Source organism: Aquarana catesbeiana, linkage group LG08 (assembly GCF_042186555.1).
Source record: "Aquarana catesbeiana isolate 2022-GZ linkage group LG08, ASM4218655v1, whole genome shotgun sequence".
NCBI classification, from domain to species: domain Eukaryota; kingdom Metazoa; phylum Chordata; class Amphibia; order Anura; family Ranidae; genus Aquarana; species Aquarana catesbeiana.
Genome location: NC_133331.1, coordinates 96728855 through 96747539, shown reverse-complemented (window position 1 = coordinate 96747539; position 18685 = coordinate 96728855). Strand labels below are relative to the sequence as shown.

The following is an 18685-nucleotide window of genomic DNA, read 5'->3' as shown; positions in this document are numbered from 1 at the left end:
TTGAAGGTTAAGCACTCCAATGTTAACTTTATAGGGGCCCCACCATTAACAATGGGGCAGTTGGGACAGTAGTATCCTTATGGTAATATTTACAGTAAGTAGGGGTAAATGTTTCTTCTATTTTGTTGCAAAATATTGTGGAAAATGCATTAAATATAAAAAGAAGATACATTTCAAATGATTGTAAGGTTTCTTCCATTAGCAGGTATCTCAATATTTTGTGAGACTGGGGCGATAAATGAAAGGGAGGGGGTGGCTTTTTTTGTTTACAAAGCTGCCCAGATGATAGCACAGACAATTACAAATTTTGGGGCAGATTTACCTACTGGCCAGAGGCGAGGGTCCAGTAACTTCTGGATAGGCCCTTAATAGTTAGCTGCATTCTCCTTGCTCTTTATTGGGGATATTTATTGCATGGTAATTATAGCATTGTTCTCCAATTGCCCAGTGCATTTTGGGCAAGGTCTTTCGGTGGTTATACAGAAGACGAACATAAATACTCTTCAAATTGCTGTAATATTGAATTCTGCTACTGTCATTAAACGACTACATTTACTATTGTCAAGCCTGTTAACCACCTCTTTTCTGTTTTTAATAAAGCCCATTGATGTATTGGTCTATTGTTGGGTCCAGTTTCAGGATGGGTCATCACTGTAAACAGTAGGGAAACCCTTCATCTACCAGAAGCTTCTATGGGGGTAGTGCTACAATTAGAATGTATGTGTTAGACAAACATAAGGCCTGATCTGATAAAGCAGTATAAAGTGTTATTATGTAGAAGTGCAAGCTCCTGCCATTAAGAGAAACCCATTATGTAAATGAAAAGGCCTGGGTTAATAGTGTGAGAAAGTGGTTAATCTGGAATGGAAGATAGCAGGCAGCCTTGGATGAGGTTTGAAGTAAACTATATTCTGCTCGGCTAGTCACAATATGTTCTCATCATATACACAGCCTTGCTATTGATGTGAGCAACTTGGCTATCCCATGGATATTAATTGTCTGTGTGTGATCATTACTGTGAATGAGAATGGCACAGAACTAATAAATCCTACAGAGATGAAGGACTTTAACTTTTAAGTGGCATCCAATGAGGTCTTACCCTTCAATTAACCCTTGAATTATCAACATTTGAGGAGCATTATCATAAATTACTAGATTTACGCAAATACTCAACTTTACGTAAGTCAGATGTTGGAGGGCAGTAAGGCTGGTTTTGCATCTTTTCTATCTTCCATCTCATGTTTGGAATAAAAAAAAGACTGCTAACTTTTAGCAAAGATTAAGGTTTCAGTTTAGAACCAGAGTTCCACATTTCCCAGAACAACAAAGTGATTTCAATGTACACTGCAGTCAGAACTGAAAACAAAATTGAAAGAAAAGCCTAACTATAATATTCTTAAAAAGTGTTCTCTCCACCCTTCTCCTACCTATCCTGTATAAAAAAGATTTGTGTACTTACCTATTTTTAATCAACTCCAGTCTGGTCACATGATCCTGCAGTATGTATGGGAGCACTCTGAACAATGTTCTAAATTCTAGGAGCCTTGACGTCACCCATAGGCTTCCATAGCCCATCCATTGTGAGTGCTCCTTCCTCTCCTTTGCAGCAGCCACTCACAGACACAAGGTAGCTGGGAGAGCTGTGGGATCACATAACTGGACCAGAGCAGATTAAAATACAGGTACGATAGATGACAATGGGGGTGATGTTTTTAAAAATATAGTTAGGCTTTTCTTACATTTTAAATCTTGAAATGCGTTCAGGTAACAGATCCTACTTTGTCAGAAATGTACCTACAAGGGTCCAAGCATTGCAGTACTGAACCAGTCTACCTTACTAACTTTTTGTCAATCTGGTGACCCGGGAACCCCATTTCTTTACCTGTGTGTAATGCAGGAGAGTTATTCCCAGTTGCACCCTACTGCAGTCTCCTTGTATTTTCAACACATTGCACATGCATTTTTTTCTTGGGAAAGGTGGGTTTTGCTGGTAACAAGTGTGGCAGACTAGATTCTTAATACTGTACCAAAACACAGAGGTATGAATCTGCCTTTAGAGGATGTTTGATGTCTCAAAGGAGAATATGTGTTCAAATGCAGTGTTTGGCATGCCAATCATTCATTGTCTGATAGTTTGCTGTAGTTGTATAATACATTCACTGCCCCTACGCAAAGGCTTTAACCACTTTGGTACCAGAGCCAGTATTTGCACACATGTTAAAATGCACATTTTAGGCCTGAAGAGTTAGTTAATCCCGTTCTCAAATATACATTTTCTGGAAAAAAAAAACATGAAGAATAAAATGATGGTAATTGCACTTTATGTCACACAATATCAGCACATGTTTATCAAATGCAAATTTTCAGCAAAAAATGCTCTAAAGTTGATCTTTTGCACACAAAACACAATATGTTAATCAATTTTTGGCAAAATATAAAAGATGAGGTTTTGATGAGTAAATAGATACCCAATAAGTCAAGTCACCAAGGAAAGAGTGATAAACTTTGGTACCCAAAATTGTCCATAGGTGTTGCTTTAAAAGCCTTTACAGGTTATCAGTTTAGACAGGAGCCAGGAAAAGGGACAGCTGAACCTGGAGGTTATGTAGAACATGTCCCTTCCATGTTCATTCACCGGAGGGAGGGGAAATCAATGAATGGGCATTGATGGGTCTCCCTCCGTTCCACCCTCCATGCTGGTCCCAGGTCTGCAAGTGGGACAGCGGAGCCTAGAAAGTCTGGTGGGCCATGGAAGTGATCGATTTGTTTTACAGCCACCCAAATCACTTCTACCTAAAAGCCCTTTGACAGCTTAACACATTTAAACACACTCCATGCTGCTATAGCAGCTGGGGGTGTGTTGAAGTTGGTAGAAAAGTAGATAAAGCTGAACTCCAGCATGTAGGATTCCAGAGTGTGCAACAGAAGCTGAAGCAAGTCAGATAGATAATCTTGCCCATTCCTCCCCAGACCTACTGCCACTTTTTATTTATTGATTTCAGTTCTATCAATCATGGAGGCTCAGCATAACATGTGGGCATTGCCTAGGGATGCTCTCCCTTCCAGAATGACATCCACCATTCAGGGCATTTTCATATATGCATTACTACTTCCAAGCATGAAGTTACTGCTTGCATCAGGGCTTAGGACTCTTGTACTGAGTATTGGGGCAAGGTGGGGTTCTGTGGTGATTTCAGATTATGTAAAACTCCCTGCTGACCCCTACCACCAGCCATGATCTGCCTGCATTGCAGAAGCACAAAGACCCAGTGATGATGTCAGTGTGTGTAAAATAGGATACATAATGAAAACAGAAAATGTTTTTTTTAGGAATGTCATATGCATGTTGATGAGGCGGGAAAGAAGGCAAAATAAAAGCAGAATAAAGTTTAGGAGTTTAGGTTTAAATGTAATAGAAGGATCTTTTTGCTGGGATCCTTGTGAGTTAAAAACAGCTGCCAAGGGCTTTGAAAACAGAATTAAAATTAAAAGACTATTTTTTATTTTATTTATTTCAGGTACTTATATAGCGCCGTCAATTTACGCAGCACTTTACATATACGTTGTACATTCACATCAGTCCCTACCCTCAAGGAGCTTACAATCTAAGGTCCCTAACTCACATTCATACATACTAGGGACAATTTAGACAGGATCCAATTAACCTACCAGCATGTCTTTGGAGTGTGGTGGGAAACCAGAGTACCCGGAGGAAACCCACGCAGGCACAGGGAGAACATGCAAACTCCAGGCAGGTAGTGTCATGGTTGGGATTCGAACCAGCGACCCTTCTTACTGCTAGGCAAAAGTGCTACCAACTACACTACTGTGCCGCCCAAATTATTATTATAGAACTATTATTCAATTCAGAATATTACATAGGTTTGAAAACATACTATGCTCTTCTTTTCACAGGTTTGAAATTACGGTGGTTGATTGCACTGTAACTTAAAGTGTATATCATGCCAAAATGTTTTTTTCTTCTAGTTTTGGATAGAATGGGGAAGGATTAGAAGTCCAATTGTTTTTTTATCACTATTTGGGGCTCAATTAGAAAGGTTTAGGTTTTTGTTGCAGAATTTCCCTTGCACCCTTTCTGCTAAAATGTTGTCAGCAGGACAGGGAGCGAGGGTTTGTCTTTCTAATAAAGTCCCAAATAGCAGTAAAAAGCTGAAAGGGACTCTAGTCCTTCCCTACTTTATCCCCCCCCCAAAAAAGTGTTTTTTGCAGGATATACCCTTTAAATTTTTAAATAAGCCACCAAAGATACGAGCTGCAAAATTTACATAATTTATTGTTCCCAGGAAATAATAACACATTGTGAATACTAAAAACAAACATACCTTCCAAATCTCGATACCAGAACTCCAACAAACAGAGAGCCCAACATTCCACCAATTGCAAACACCGATACCGTCAAGGAATAGAAAATGGTTAATGGACTTTGCTCGAGAAACTCTCCATATCGCTGGTGCCAGGTACTGTTGTAAAATGCTTTAATATGCTGCAAAATAGGAAACTCTAAATTATCAAGGTTTTAAGATAATGTAATTGGACTGCAAATTACTTAGATGTAGAGCCACTTTTTATTATATGGCTGCTCTTAAAACAAAGTAAAATATTAATTGATAACGGTCTAAGAATCCCCATTAATTTACTGGGGACAAATGCAGAAAATCTAGAATGTAATTAGATATACTATGAATATATAAAAAAAAAATTATAAGTTATATTAGACAATTAATGTTTAAATTCTACACAATGGTATTTTTTAAGGATACTCCAGATAATAAACCTAATGAAAAGGTGTAACAACAAACAAAAATGTTATTATTTTAAAATGACAGGTAATATCTAATTGGTTGCTGTAGGACACACTTCTAATATTTATTCCATAGTTTTTAAACACAAATACATTAGATCAGATACATCATTACAAGGGAAAACAATAGCTTTAAAATGTAATCAAAAAGAAAAATTGACAGATGAAAATCCAAAACTTAAAGGTTTACTAAACTGAAACAAAGTATACATTAAATAAGAAAGGACGCACAAATAGCATTTGTAAGCATAAGTAAAAATTTCTGCACCCTCAAACAAAAATGCTGATGGTTATAAATAGTTTTGTGTAGCTTTTTGTTCTGTGCTTTTACTGTTATAAGCTAAAGGAAATATATACAGTAGTTGACAGTTGTCATAAATCTTCATTAGGATGAGAGACATTAACTGCACACTGGAAAATCTAATTGATTGCAATTATATTGAATTGCTTAGGTCCTGCAACACTTTTTTTTAAGATTGTTTGGAAAAGCCAGCATGTACGTTTAGAGGTCCTTCAACAAGCACGGTCATCGCCTGACATTCCTTTCTAGTGTGCATGACCACACATATGACTCGGTAGTCCAAAGGTTACAGTTAGCCTCAAGCTTGAGAAGAGTAGATCAAACTGGTGCTACATGTGAAACGCACATCAGCAGAGATTAGAAAAACAATCTGTTACAGCCAGATCTGGGACCAACAATATTTTTATTCAGAACAATGATTTTGTTAAGGCATTCTGAAGTCAATTTCTATCTTTTTTACCAATGTTCTGAATAAAAACCATGCAGGTTTCCAGACCTGACTATAACAGGTACTGTAGTTAATTTTTGAAAATGTTGGTGACCATTGTCACCAGGATTTAAAGTGAGGGAAAATCGAATATATTAATTTGCCAGTTGAACAGGAATATGGGAAGTGTTTCGAAGACACGTGTTCCAGTGACAATTTCAGAAAGAATCGCTCTCACTTTGGAAAGATCTACTCTCTCTGCCTTTTGTGTCTTAAAAATCTCCCCACAGAGAGTGAAAAAAAAAAAAAAAAAAAAGTATTTACAGGGGTCCAATCTCCGATTTATTCAAAACTAAAATAAAGAGCTTTGGCTTCAATTAAACTTTAACTCATCATTGCAAAATGTTTATTTTTAAAATGTCTCTCTAAACTTTAGCAGATTTAAAAAAAAAAAAAATATAATAATAATTTGCTTCATGATTTACTTGAACTTGCAAATACATTGATTTGAACTTGGGTAGAGCTCAACAGATTACCTCTCCTGGTAACACAAGTAGTTAACAGTGGGAAAGGTTTAGAATCATTGTGAGGTTGTTAGTGTCTGTAGAGAGGTCTCCCCAGTGATAATGTAGGCAACAAGAAAAATCCCCCAAACAATTCTAACCCTTCCGAATGTCACTTAAAAGGTCTACAAAAAAGTTTCTGCTGGAGGTCACACTTAAAGTAGAACTAAAAGACATTTTCCTTTCTGTTGTATACATTTTTCTATTGGCAGTGCATGTATTGTTAGGGTTGCTATTTTGTGCCTACACATCACAAGGTCACTATTGTGTTGATCCCCATATTACTATAATGCATTCCCCTGTAGGCCTTGCCAGTGGCAGCCGTTGCTCAAAATGTTTTGGGGGGGCGCAAACAAACTGAAAAATTCTGAAAAAAAAAAAAAATTAGTTGCAGCCTCACTGTGCCATCAAATGCAGCCACTGTGCCCCAGCAAACACTTCCACAGAGTCCCAGCAAACACCGCCACTGTGCCCCCCCCCCCCCGCCCACCGTCTGCCCAGCACTTACCCTGTCTCGGTGGGGCAGCGGGTGACGGCGGTGAGCGGTGCCCGCCATGCGTCCCCTCCCATCCTTTCCTCCTGATTGGCTGAAGCGACAGGCGCTGTGATTGGACGCCTATGAGGCGATGGGTAACAGACCCGAGCACCTGATTGGAGGTTCAGTGTTAGGAAAGCGAATATTCATTTGCTGTTCTAAACACACCTGGGTAAACTGCAAGCACCAAGCATGGCACTCGCAGGTCACGCTATTTTGACGCCTATTAGAGTCTATGGCTCTAACCAGGTGCTTCAAAAATACCCCCCGCAACTGTAATTCAGGCACCCGAAAAAGGGGCGGGGCGCCTGAATAGGGGGTGGCAGCGGCGGCCGTGGATAGATTCAGGCTATGCATGAGGCTATCCATTGGTCATAGAGAGCTGACACGAGAATTGGATGTGGATTTCCCCGTGTGAACCCAGCCTTAAATACATTTTCACAAAGCTAATGCAGTGCAAGAAAAACATCAGTAAACATGTATATAGGTGAACACAAGGTGCTCAGACACATTGTAACTGGATCAAGTCTATTTAGAACCAATGTGATGGTAGTCCTTAGTGGCAAGTGCTTCAATCTTCACCACATTAAAAACACAAAGCTGCTTATCAGAAGCCAAGACCCCACAGGATAAGAAGATTGATTGCAATAACAGAGCACAGACAGCAGGAATGTAGCATTTCTGTTATATGGACTCCAATCAAAATAAGGCCAAGCAATAATGTACCAGAGAGAAAAGAATGGAGAACTCCATAGTTTAGTAAAATTATAATTTATTTATTAGCAAAGCAAAGAGATACTCACAAAGTATGGCACAAGCCTTTTGCTGCTTGCGCTCCTTGGGGACGTTGGTTGTGAAGAAACGCATAGGGAGGAGCCTCAGTGGTGATGCCTTCAGGCTCGCTGGCCAGAGCAAGCAGTGTTTGTTGAATGCGCTGGTAATGTGCCATACTTTGTGAGCATTTCTCTTTGTTTTTTAATAAGCACGTAAATATTTTACTATACTAAGAAGATCTCCCTTCCTTTCTCTCTGGTGCATTTTTACCTGGCTGATCCAACTGGATTCCATATAAAAGAAAAGCTACATTTCTGCTGCTTATGCCATAGACCTTTCATCCTGTGGGGTCTTGGCTTCTGGTAAGCAGCTTTGTGTTTTGATGTGGTGAAGGCGGGAAACGCTTGCCACTAAGAATTACCATGAGGTTGTTTATAAATGGACTTGATCCAGTCACAATGTGGTTTGAGCACCTTGTTTCACCTATATACATGTTTACTGATGTTTGTATTTCTTGCACTTCAGTTTTTGTGAAAATGTATTTAAAAAGGGCAGACTGCTAAACTGGCATTTAAGGCATCAACATTATTAACTGCCATTGTCCATCAAACTTACCTCAGAGGGAGAATTTACCACTGCTAGGTTGTAGCCATACAACATAGAAGACCCAAAAGAAGAGAGCAGAGACACAGCCAGCAAAGGAAATGTTAAATTCTATAGGAATAAAAAAAAAAATATATATATATGTGTTAGTTCTTGTTTTATCTATGTATCCATTTATCTAAGTATCCAGCATGAAACACATCACACATGAAGGACACAGGTAAAAAGCAGATACAGCAGTTTGGTTTGAAAAATAATCAGGTGTTTTTAGGAAAAACGTGGAGCTTTCCAAGATTATCTGCATAAGACACTAACCCTTGAAAAAAAAAAAAAAAAAAAAAAAAAAAAAAAAAAAAAAAAAATCACAAAAAGTAGGAGCAAGACTGGTTTTCTCCACAATACAATAAAATTGCTGCGAATAGGAGATGTAAAAGGTGATCTGAGGAAAAGCCTTCACACAGTAGTGATAGTGGTGAAAAACAGGGTTACAGCAATTTAAAACTGTGTTCCTGTAGCTTTCACACTTAAAAGCTTCAGTCCATTTGCAGAATTTGGGCAACTGTGCCCATGCTGGCGCCTTATCGGTGGGCTATGATGTTATTTTGATTGGGGGGAGCTCTTAATGTTTTATCAGAGTTCCCTAAAGCACTGTTTGACCAACCAAGGACATGAGAGAAGAATGGTCGTTTGAAATTGATGGTCATGGTCACATTTGCAAAACAATTGTACATCCACTCATCCATTGTCAAACAAAATTAAAAAGATCAATTGCCCAAAATGGTTTGCCACTGCTCCAGCAGGATAGGGCAAGAATTAATGACATTATATTTTTAGTGCAGAACATTGTATAACAAGATCCATTAACAATGTGTTTGCAGTCAGCCAATACAACCATTTTCAGTCAAACTGGGCAACACTTGTAGGTGTTTGTTCGCAAGCAGCAATTGCCAGCCAACAGCTCCCAGGGAGATCAGTTGGGCTACTCTCTAGTTCTCCTCCTATCTGCTTCTTTGACAATAAAATTGCTAAATTTGGGACGTATGCTGTCCTGAGTGGTCACATTGTGTATACATCTGGTTCCTCTCTAGTATTAATGGGGAAAAATAGTTTGGAACAGCAACTTGAAAAGCTTTGCAGAAAGAGGCAATTGACTTGGGCAGCAAAAACAGTTGACAACAAATATGACCATTTTTGGTATGTTTGATTTGACCAGGATCCCTCTAAGAACAGCATTATGGTGTCTGGGCACCCTGAGCACAGGCCAGCCAATAAAGCCGTTATATCTTTTGCCTCCCATTGTGCTCTGGTAAATGCCCAAACAGCCAATACAGCCTCCTATTATACAGAGGGCAATCATCACTTTTGTCACGCAAGGAAGAAGTAACACTGGCCAAAGTCTTTGTGGCATGAATGAGAATTTATTGTCTAGTAACCACTTTCCATAGTGGTCAGTTCCCTGCTTCTAACCACTTAGCACCTGTAAGGACAGAACACCAGACCTATCATTATTGACTCTGTAAAGGGGATAGGCTTTAGGGTCATTATCCTAAATTGACCTAGAATAAACATGCAGAAAGGGGAGTTAAGGGGCGCTTCTTTCAAATCAGTGACCCACTAACTAGGTAGTTGAGCCAGCATCACCACTCTTTGGAAAAGCACTTTCTAGCATGTCAGAGGTGACCCTTGCTGCTATTTAATAATGGTCAGTGACCCATCAAGTACTGGAGCCAGCATCAGGATCATAAACAGCCTCAGAGCTTGCGCCTTTAAAAATAAAGTTGTTGATGGTAGCTCCCAGTTCTTTCCAGGGTTCACAATAAAAAAAAATGATTTGCGTAAGTTTCAGCTTGAGCTACTAAACTCTGTAAACATTAGGCTATTTTTCATTGGAGGAAGCAACAAACAGATGTAGATGCATAAAAATGAGCCAAAATATGAGCCTACTGGCTGGATTGAAGAAAAAAAATATTTATATTTAATATTTATATTACAAAAGCTTGAAAAAAAATATAATATACAGGCCAGCAAAAAGTGTAACTGTTCCAGAATGGACAAGGTTGGGATATTGGAAACATTGCTAAAAAAAAGTGTTTTAGCATGCAGTATGCATTGCTCCCAACTGTCCCTGATTTTGAAGGACTGTCCCTCATTTTGGACCAAGTCTCTCCATCCCTCTCTCCTCTTCATTTGTCCCTCATTTTTGTTCCGAATTATATAGTTGTATATAAAATGCACTATTTATCTATAGTTGTATATAAAATGCACTATTTATCTATCCAAAAGTGATTTACAATGCTAAACCTTTCATCCATTTTCTAAAGTGTTGCATCTGAAAATTCCAAAAGCCAATAAAGGAATAGTATTATAAAAAAAAAAAAAAAAAAAAAAGAAGATTGGGTTTAACCAATATTTTGTTGTACAATTCTCCTGGGGGGGGGGGGGGGGGGGGGTTGTCCTATGCCTACATACTTTTGCTAATAGGTGTCCCTCATTTCCATCGCAGAAAGATGGGAGGTATGAATATGTGCAGGAGAGCATTGCGGAGGGTAAGACAGTGGCCAGAATGTTCAAGCAAGTAGTACATAGGGAATGATGATGGCCAATGTGCAGGAGAGGAGTACAGGATGTGTATCAATAGGTAGTAAGCGCAGAAGAGAATAAGACAACAGGCAGTAACTTGAAAGTTATAGCTGTGGTCAGTATGTGCTCAACAGGAATGTGGAGGATTTAATGGTAGACAGTATGCACAGGAAAGGAGTTCAGAGAATATGATAGCAGCCAATATGTGTGTATACCCAGTCAAGGTGAAATGTGGACTAAAGCTACACAGACCAGGGTGTCACTGACAGTGTTACACATTCTGCAGCCACTCACACACAGCCAGTGCTGCAGCTATTCTCTCCTGTCCTGCCAGTGAGGAGAGAAGGACAGAGAACTGGTCATTTGCAGGACTGTATGCAGCAACAGGGAGAGGTGGAGGAAAGCCATGCCAACCACCCTGGATCACAAAAAGGAAAAAGAAATTGAGCTGCTGTGGATTGTGGGAAGGAAAGAACCTGCTGGGAGGAACTTGTGGGGAAAGTCCCCAGACACACTGAACCTGTATTACAGATTGCCTTTAGGGACTCCATATCCCAGCATTACTACAGCTCTGTGGGAGAAAAAGGAAGATCTATTCCAAGAACTGGGGTTGTGGTGTAACAGTTACACAGTGTAGCAGGCTGCTGTCAGGTTGTTTTGCTGCAGCGTCGGGGATGCAGAGAGGCCAAGTAGTGGACATCTCTTGGTTTGAGAAGAGGACATCTGTGGGCGAGGTCTACTGTGCCCATTCACGTTGGCTATGCAGCACCCTCTACTTTAGTGTTGCCGGGCAAGTCTCCAGAAGGGATCCACCGGAGTGCAGCCAGAGGGCTGGTGAGTGACAGGCACAGTGCAGTCTGAAATGGAAGTAGAGCTAGCGGGAGAGACTGATGTCATGGGCAGTGGAGTTGGGCAGCTGTAACCAGGAGGGTTGGCAGGACCTGAAGAGGACTGACTGGGAACAGTAGTCCACCAAGGTCAGCTAGCACTAAAGATTTTCCTATTTTTGTTGCTACACTAATGGGGCATGGGTCCCTGCCTGCAAATGGTAGATGCTAAGGCCTGGCTGAAACCAGGGTCAGGCCTAACCGTGTGCTAGCTGTACTAGGAACCAAGTATTGTACAAGAGAGAGAGGAACAGGCTACACATAAGTGTTGTGCTGGAGGAGACTGGAACTCTAAAATTGTAAATAGAGGTTCATCCCATAATTTCCCTTACCCTATCCAAGTTCAAAATCTCTCAATAAAATACAAAAAACAAACAAACATACGGACTGTTCATTGTCTCAAGAGTGACTGGGAAGTGAATTCCGGGCTGGGCAGGGTGACAAGTGGTCCACAATATCCAGCAGCCCCTATGGGGGTACCACTACAGGTAACCTTACCCGAAGGTGTTCTCACTACGAACATTAAGGCAGTCCCCAACCCAGAGATGAGCCTCTTGTGTGCAACAATAATACACAGAGTTCACCTGTAAGAGGTTTTGTTGCAGGACACTACACACTTACGTAACTGATGTATGTTGCATTTGGAGGAATGTGCAGAGCCTGCACCCACTCCACCAGTCCAGTGTAACTCTATTACCTCACTCCCAGTAACAAAATGAAGTCCTGCTGAGCACATAGTGGACCACATGCAAGCTTGTTAACGCTTTCCTTCTTGTGCCTGAGGTCTTAACTCTGTAATGTTTGTCTCCTTTGGTCTCTGAGAGCAGACAGACAGCTAGAGAGGAAGTCAGCACACCGGCTCCCTCGCTACCGGAGGATCTTTCACTCAACCAGGTACCCGTGGAAGCTACCTCCACTTTGCCTTGCGAGTTAACCTTTTGCAATGGTGTTACCAAATATGCACCACTTGAATAACTTCAAACCAGGCTCATGGCAGTTGAAATAAGTTTACTGAAAATTTAGTATAACATATGCAACAGAGTAAAACGTCCTTCCCCTAACGAACTCTGGTTGCAGCTACCCGTACAGGTAAACTCCTTTAGGGTGTAGGCCATAGTTGGAGAATCCTAAGTGGAAGTGTTCAAGTCACAGGGGTCCCAATGAGTCAGTGCTCCTGAGGTGGACCACAGGTCCCAGCAAGCCTCAGTTCCTGTTCTTAATCCGCACCCTTGGGATCCTGAACCTCTTTTATAGATCACGGGAAGGGAGACCGGACCCCACAAAGCCCTTGGCCATAACCAGGGAAGGCGGCAAACACATTAACCTCTTCCCCCTGACCTGGGAAGCCAAGCTAGCTAAACACAGCAGGCAACCTGCCTGCGTGTTGCTGCTGCAGCCGACATCGTTGAGCCCCATACAGCAAGCTGGAAGAGACAGGTCATGACCCTAGTCTAGGTCATGACCCTAGGTCGTTGGCCATACCCTATGCATTGCTTAAAAAAGGGACAATATTACTTACTGGGGACATAGTTCAGGCACTGGCACCCAGGTTTGGAGGAGCTTAATTCTGAGAGCTCAAACTTAGGGTGCGGGGCCTAGTGCACTGGCCAGTAGGGGAGGGTTTGCTAAAGACTTCCAGACTATTGTCCTAGCATTGCCCCTTAGACAGGACCTCCCGTAGTATAAACATACCTCACTGGGGCTGGTGCAAGGATTTTTGACACCCCGGTTGGCAGGACTTGGGGGGCGTGACCGGATGCTAAGGTGAGGGAGAGCGATGCAGCCAGACCTGACCCTCGCCTCTCGCTCTCACTCCCGTTCCTGAGATAAGGACGCAGCATGGCTGGGAAAGGACGCTGAGGAAAGCGGAACGCCTGAAGCACCTGGGGGCTGTAATAGCTGCGGCACACTTCCCGGATACACGGCGCTGTGACACGCTGTCACGTTGCCCGTACGGAGCGGAGCTGAGCTCACACACGCTGAGTCTGTGACACGCTGCCGCGTTGCCTGGACGGAGCAGAATTGAATCTACACTCACCGTGTCTATGCCTGTGCTCAGCTGATCGTACACAGCACACAGCACTCCTGAGAAGGACACCGGCGGCGCTCAGCCCGGTGAGAGAGGGGGGCGCTGACATCCAGGACTGAGCTGGGGTGTTGGAGAGCCCTTGAAGAACAGCACTAACCAAGTAGCAGAGGAGCCTACCTACAGCGTTGGAGAGGGTGAGTAGGTGGTTATTTACTTACTCACCTGCAGCACATCAGCTTATAAAGGCTTGTCAAAGAAAAGGCTCATACAGCCCATATAAGCTAATAATTTGGTGGGGGAGAAGAGGTATACCCCCAGACCAGAGCGATACCTAGCACCACGGTGGGAATAGTACCCTGTCGGCATGACTAGGAGGAAGGGGATGGAGGATGGACCAGCGCAGGAGGGATCGGGGGCCCCTGGACCTCGTGGCACGAAGGAAAAGGGGAACCAAGTGGCAGCCAAACTGGAGCGCTTTGCACATACCCCGAACCAAACTCCCAAAAAGGCGAGTAGTACAGGGGGAGCCCAGCATCAAATTGGCCACCCTGGGAGGAGAAGTCAGGCCCAAGAGAATGGGACCATGGTAACTATACCATCAGTGGGCTCAGCAGCAGCAGGAGGAGGCCCAGAAAAACAGCAGGTCCAGGGTATAGAGGGGGCAACAGGGGGAGGGCAGTGTGACCCAATCAATGAAAAAGAGCCATCCCTAAACGACATTTTCTTGGCTGTTAATAGCTGTAAACAATCAATTAACGAACTGTCCGAGCAGCTTAAGGGTATTAGGGATGAATTGTTAACTGTCAAGGGAGATGTGCGCGCAGTATGCATACGAACAACAGCATTGGAGGAAAGGTTCAGTCAAATGGAGGACGAGGTATTTCCTTTAAAGCAAGAAGTAGCACTCATGAAAATTCAACTGAGGGACTGCCTACAGCAAATGGATAACATGGAAAACAGGTTGCGCAGGGAAAACCTGAGGGTACTTGGGCTCCCAGAGGGCTGTGAGGGTAACAACCCCATCAAATTTATGGAGGAGTGGCTGAAAGAGAAATTCGGCAGGGATTCATTCTCAAATACCTTCGCCATAGAGCGCGCACATAGGATAGCTCCCAGGACCTCAACTCCAGGGGGTCATCCCAGGCCTTTTATTTTTAAACTTTTATGTTTTCGTGACAAGGTCACTATCCTGCAGAAGGCAAGAGAATTAAGAAACATCCAGCATAATGGTGCCAGGATTTCGATATACCCGGACTTCTCCCCAGAGCTACAGAGACAAAGAGCCAAATTTGGAGATTGTAAAAGGAAGCTTCAACAACTAAGAGTTAACTATGCGCTATTGTACCCGGCACGGTTGCGTGTCATGGCTCTGGGGGAGGTCAGGTTCTTTTCCACCCCTAAGGATGTCTCAGTTTGGTTAGAGAAGAATGAAGAGAGAATAAGACGGGGAGAAGAAACTTAGACACTTTTTTTTTTTTTTTTTCTTCTCTCTCTCCTTTTCTCAGCTTTTTGTACTACATTTATTGTTTTTTAGAATATAAACAGGAGTGGTGTGGGGGGAGGGGGGATGGTAGGGGATTAAATATAAATAGAAGTGATAAATGCATATATATTAGTACCAATAAGAGGTATTAGTTTAGTTTTAAAATTATTAGCACATTAATTATAACATTAATAAGGGTAACACTCAGGGGATAGTTCCCCTCTTACTAGGTTTGGTGCACGGCTTTTTTCTTTTAGCCTTAGAGAGTTTTTGAAGGTCACTATAGAAGCCCGAGGGGTAGGCCCAAATTTGGGCTCAGGGGTTTGGGATAGAGGGGGGGAGGGGGGGGGGGGTGGGGGGTGCTGGGGGGGGGGGAAGGGATCGGCGGGTGGGGGGAGACTTGGAATAGGGGGGTGCTCACTGAGGGAAGAGTGGGGGGGAGTATGGTTATGGATGGATGAATGTTGGTCTAGCCTATCACAGCAAAGGGACATAATTATAAGTAGGGTTACTCACAATGTTCACAAAAGATGGTGGTTTAGTTTATTAGGAGATATGTGTGTGGTAAGGTCACTAGACCCAAGGGTCGATGATAACTGAAAAGAGGTGTAATAAAACCCCAGGAGGTGGTGGAAGGGTTAATATATGTGCATGGAATGTAAGGGGGATTGGGGATAATCTTAAAAAACAGACAATTTTTTCAATAGCCAAGAGGAGGAAAGTCAAAATACTTTGCCTGCAGGAGACCCATTTGGTAAAGAATTCAATTAAAATCCTAGACAATATGCAATTTCAGACACAGTATCACTCCACCCACTCCTCTTATTCTAGAGGGGTGAGTGTATTGATAAGTACTGGCCTGCCCTTCTCCTGCAGTCAGAGTAAGGTGGACGAATACAGGCGGTATATCTTTCTTTCCTGCACGATAGAAAATAAAAGATTTGTGCTGGCCAACGTTTATATCCCTCCCCCATTCAGCATGGCAATACTAGATGACTTAGCCAGTTTTATTATGAACTCCCCCGGGACCCCAGTCATAGTGGTGGGTGACTTCAACATGACAATGGACAACAGTATAGATAGGTTTCCCCCTAAAATTGGACCTAGAGCGGCACCTAAGAGCCCCCTTTTGCAATATTGCGATGAAATAGGACTGGTAGATATCTGGAGGAGGAGGCATCCTGGGGTGAAGCAATACTCATGCCACTCCAGGACCCATGCCACTTTATCCAGAATCGACCTGGTTCTGGGAAACGAGGAAGCATTAAACGTAGTGGAGGAAATAACATATGAGCCAAGGGCCGTTTCGGATCACACGCCTGTTATTACTGTTGTGAAGGTAGGAGAGCACCATAACAGGGGGAGCTGGAAGGTCAATCCCTTTTGGCTTGATTTAATAGGAGAAGAGGAGAGAATGAAGGAGAGCCTATCGGAGTTTGTTAGAATAAACCTGGGCTCGACCTCAGTGGGGACTGTTTGGGACGCCCTGAAGGCATATCTCTGGGGAATACTAATTCAGAAAATCGCATTTAATAAAAAGCAATCGCGAGCAGAAGAACAAAAAGCTAAAGAGAGTGTAGAAGTAGCAGAAGCGCAGTACATAGGCATACCATCCCAATCCAGCTACAAGCTCTGGGTGGAGAGACAGGACAAGTACAGTAGGGTGCTCCGGGAAGGGCTGGAAAAGAGGAGATTATTTCAGAGGCGGAGCTTTTTTGGTGAGGGGGAGCGAGTTGGGAAGGCCCTATCTCTAATAATCAAGGCTAATGGCCCCCTAGGCACAATAGCAGCAATCAAAGGGGGGGATGGAGTATTGAAAAAAACCACTCCCGATATACTGTGTGAATTTAGGACATACTTTGAGAAGTTATACAGCTCTAATAGAGTAAATGTGGAGGCTGAAATGCAGTTTTTTTTTCAGGGGCTAAGAATAACCCCATTAACAAGTGAAGATAGGGAAATGTTGGATGCCCCACTGACCCTTGCAGAATTGCAGAGGGCAGTGGGGGACATGGCGGGCCAGAAGTCACCGGGTCCTGACGGCCTGCCCATAGAAGTATTTAAAAAATATGGGGAGGTATTACTGCCCCTACTCTTGGAGGTGTTTAACGAAGCCAGGGAGGACGGGGTTCTGCCACCGTCCATGTTAGAAGCTATAATAATAACCCTGTTGAAAGAAGGGAAGAACCCAATAGACCTCATACAGGCCTATCTCGCTCTTATGTTCGGACGTGAAGATTCTGGCAAAAGTAATGGCCGCAAGGCTGAATAAGATAATTTCCAAAATAATACATACGGATCAGACTGGGTTTATCCCGAATAGATCTACAAGTACGAACATAAGACGAGTATACCTGAATATGCAAATACCGGTGGTAAACAGTGGGGGGAGAGCGGCTCTTTCATTGGACGCGGTCAGAGCCTTCGATTCCCTGGAATGGCACTACCTGTGGAGGGTTTTAGCGGAATACCAGTTTGGCCCTGGGTTTGTCAAATGGTTAAGGCTATTATATAGTGTCCCGAGGGGCAGGGTTAGGATCAATGGCCAGTGCTCGGAGGGGTTCCAGCTGAGCAGGGGTACGAGACAGGGGTGCCCTCTGTCCCCCCTGCTCTTTGCCCTGGCAGTTGAGCCTTTGGCGATAGCCCTGAGAGCGGCGCAAGGGGTGCAGGGATTTAAAAGAAAGAAGGGGACGGACAAGGTAGCTATGTATGCGGATGACATCCTGCTGTTCTTGGCAGATACGCAGAACTCATTAAAAACAGCCATAGGGATAGTTGAGGAATTTGGCGTTTTTTCCGGGTTGCTGATTAACTGGGAGAAATCGGTAATTTTACCCATAGATCCGTTGAACGAACCTCTCCCTCGTCAGGTATTCCAGGTTAAAATAGTCAGCCAAATGAAATATCTGGGTATTAATATAACCAATGATCCAGGACAGTATATATCCGGTAACTTAGTCCCACTTATGAAAAAAATGAAACAGAAGTGTCGGGTGTGGGGCCGCTTGCCCCTCTCGGTTGTCGGACGCTGCAACCTGATCAAGATGGTCTGGCTACCCCAACTTTTATATGTCTTGCAGAATGCCCCTGTGTGGATTCCTAAGCACTGGTTCAAAAAAATAGACAGTGTGTTTAGAGAACTTATCTGGAGGGGTGGGTCGGCCAGGATCGGTTTGCGGACATTGCGACAGCCAGAGGAGAAGGGCGGCCTGGCAGTACCGGATCCGTATGGATACTTTCTGGCCTCCCAATTGCAGAAAATGGGAGGCAGTAATAGGCCATGGGAGGAAGGAGTGGCTGGTAGCGTCTTGTGGAACGACATCGGCCATGACACGATCGTAGAGGCACTAGAGGCAGACGCATTTAGCACTAAATGTCCCACAACCCAACTGATGGTTAAGGCGTGGGTACAAGCCAAAAGAACACTGGGATATACGGGCTTTGCGGAATTTTCCCCACTTTGGGATAACAACAACCTCAAGGAGCTTAAAAAAAATGGGACACTTCGTGGAGTGGGTCCGCCAGGGTATCCATTGCCTGGCTCAGGTATATAGAGAGGGGAGGTTAAAATCTTTTAAAGAGTTGGTAGAGGAGTATGCAATCTCTAATAGATCTTTTTATAGGTATTTGCAACTCAGACATGCCCTGGAGGCACAATTTGGGAAGGAGGAGCCAGTGTGG

General features: G+C 43.1%; 1 protein-coding gene across 2 annotated transcripts in view; it reads right to left on the bottom strand.

The window, feature by feature from the left end:
- LOC141105945 (solute carrier family 2, facilitated glucose transporter member 9-like) overlaps nucleotides 1-18685 on the bottom strand; it is a 106118-nt gene that overhangs the window by 75857 nt on the left and 11576 nt on the right. The window contains exons 2-3 of one of the 2 annotated variants that reach the window (XM_073596179.1): nucleotides 8038-8136; nucleotides 4344-4504 (exon numbers count right to left, since the gene is read on the bottom strand). In XM_073596179.1, the coding sequence (XP_073452280.1) occupies nucleotides 4344-4504; nucleotides 8038-8136 (260 nt within the window). The remainder of the gene's footprint in view (nucleotides 1-4343; nucleotides 4505-8037; nucleotides 8137-18685) is intronic. The other variant, XM_073596180.1, reaches the window with a different exon arrangement.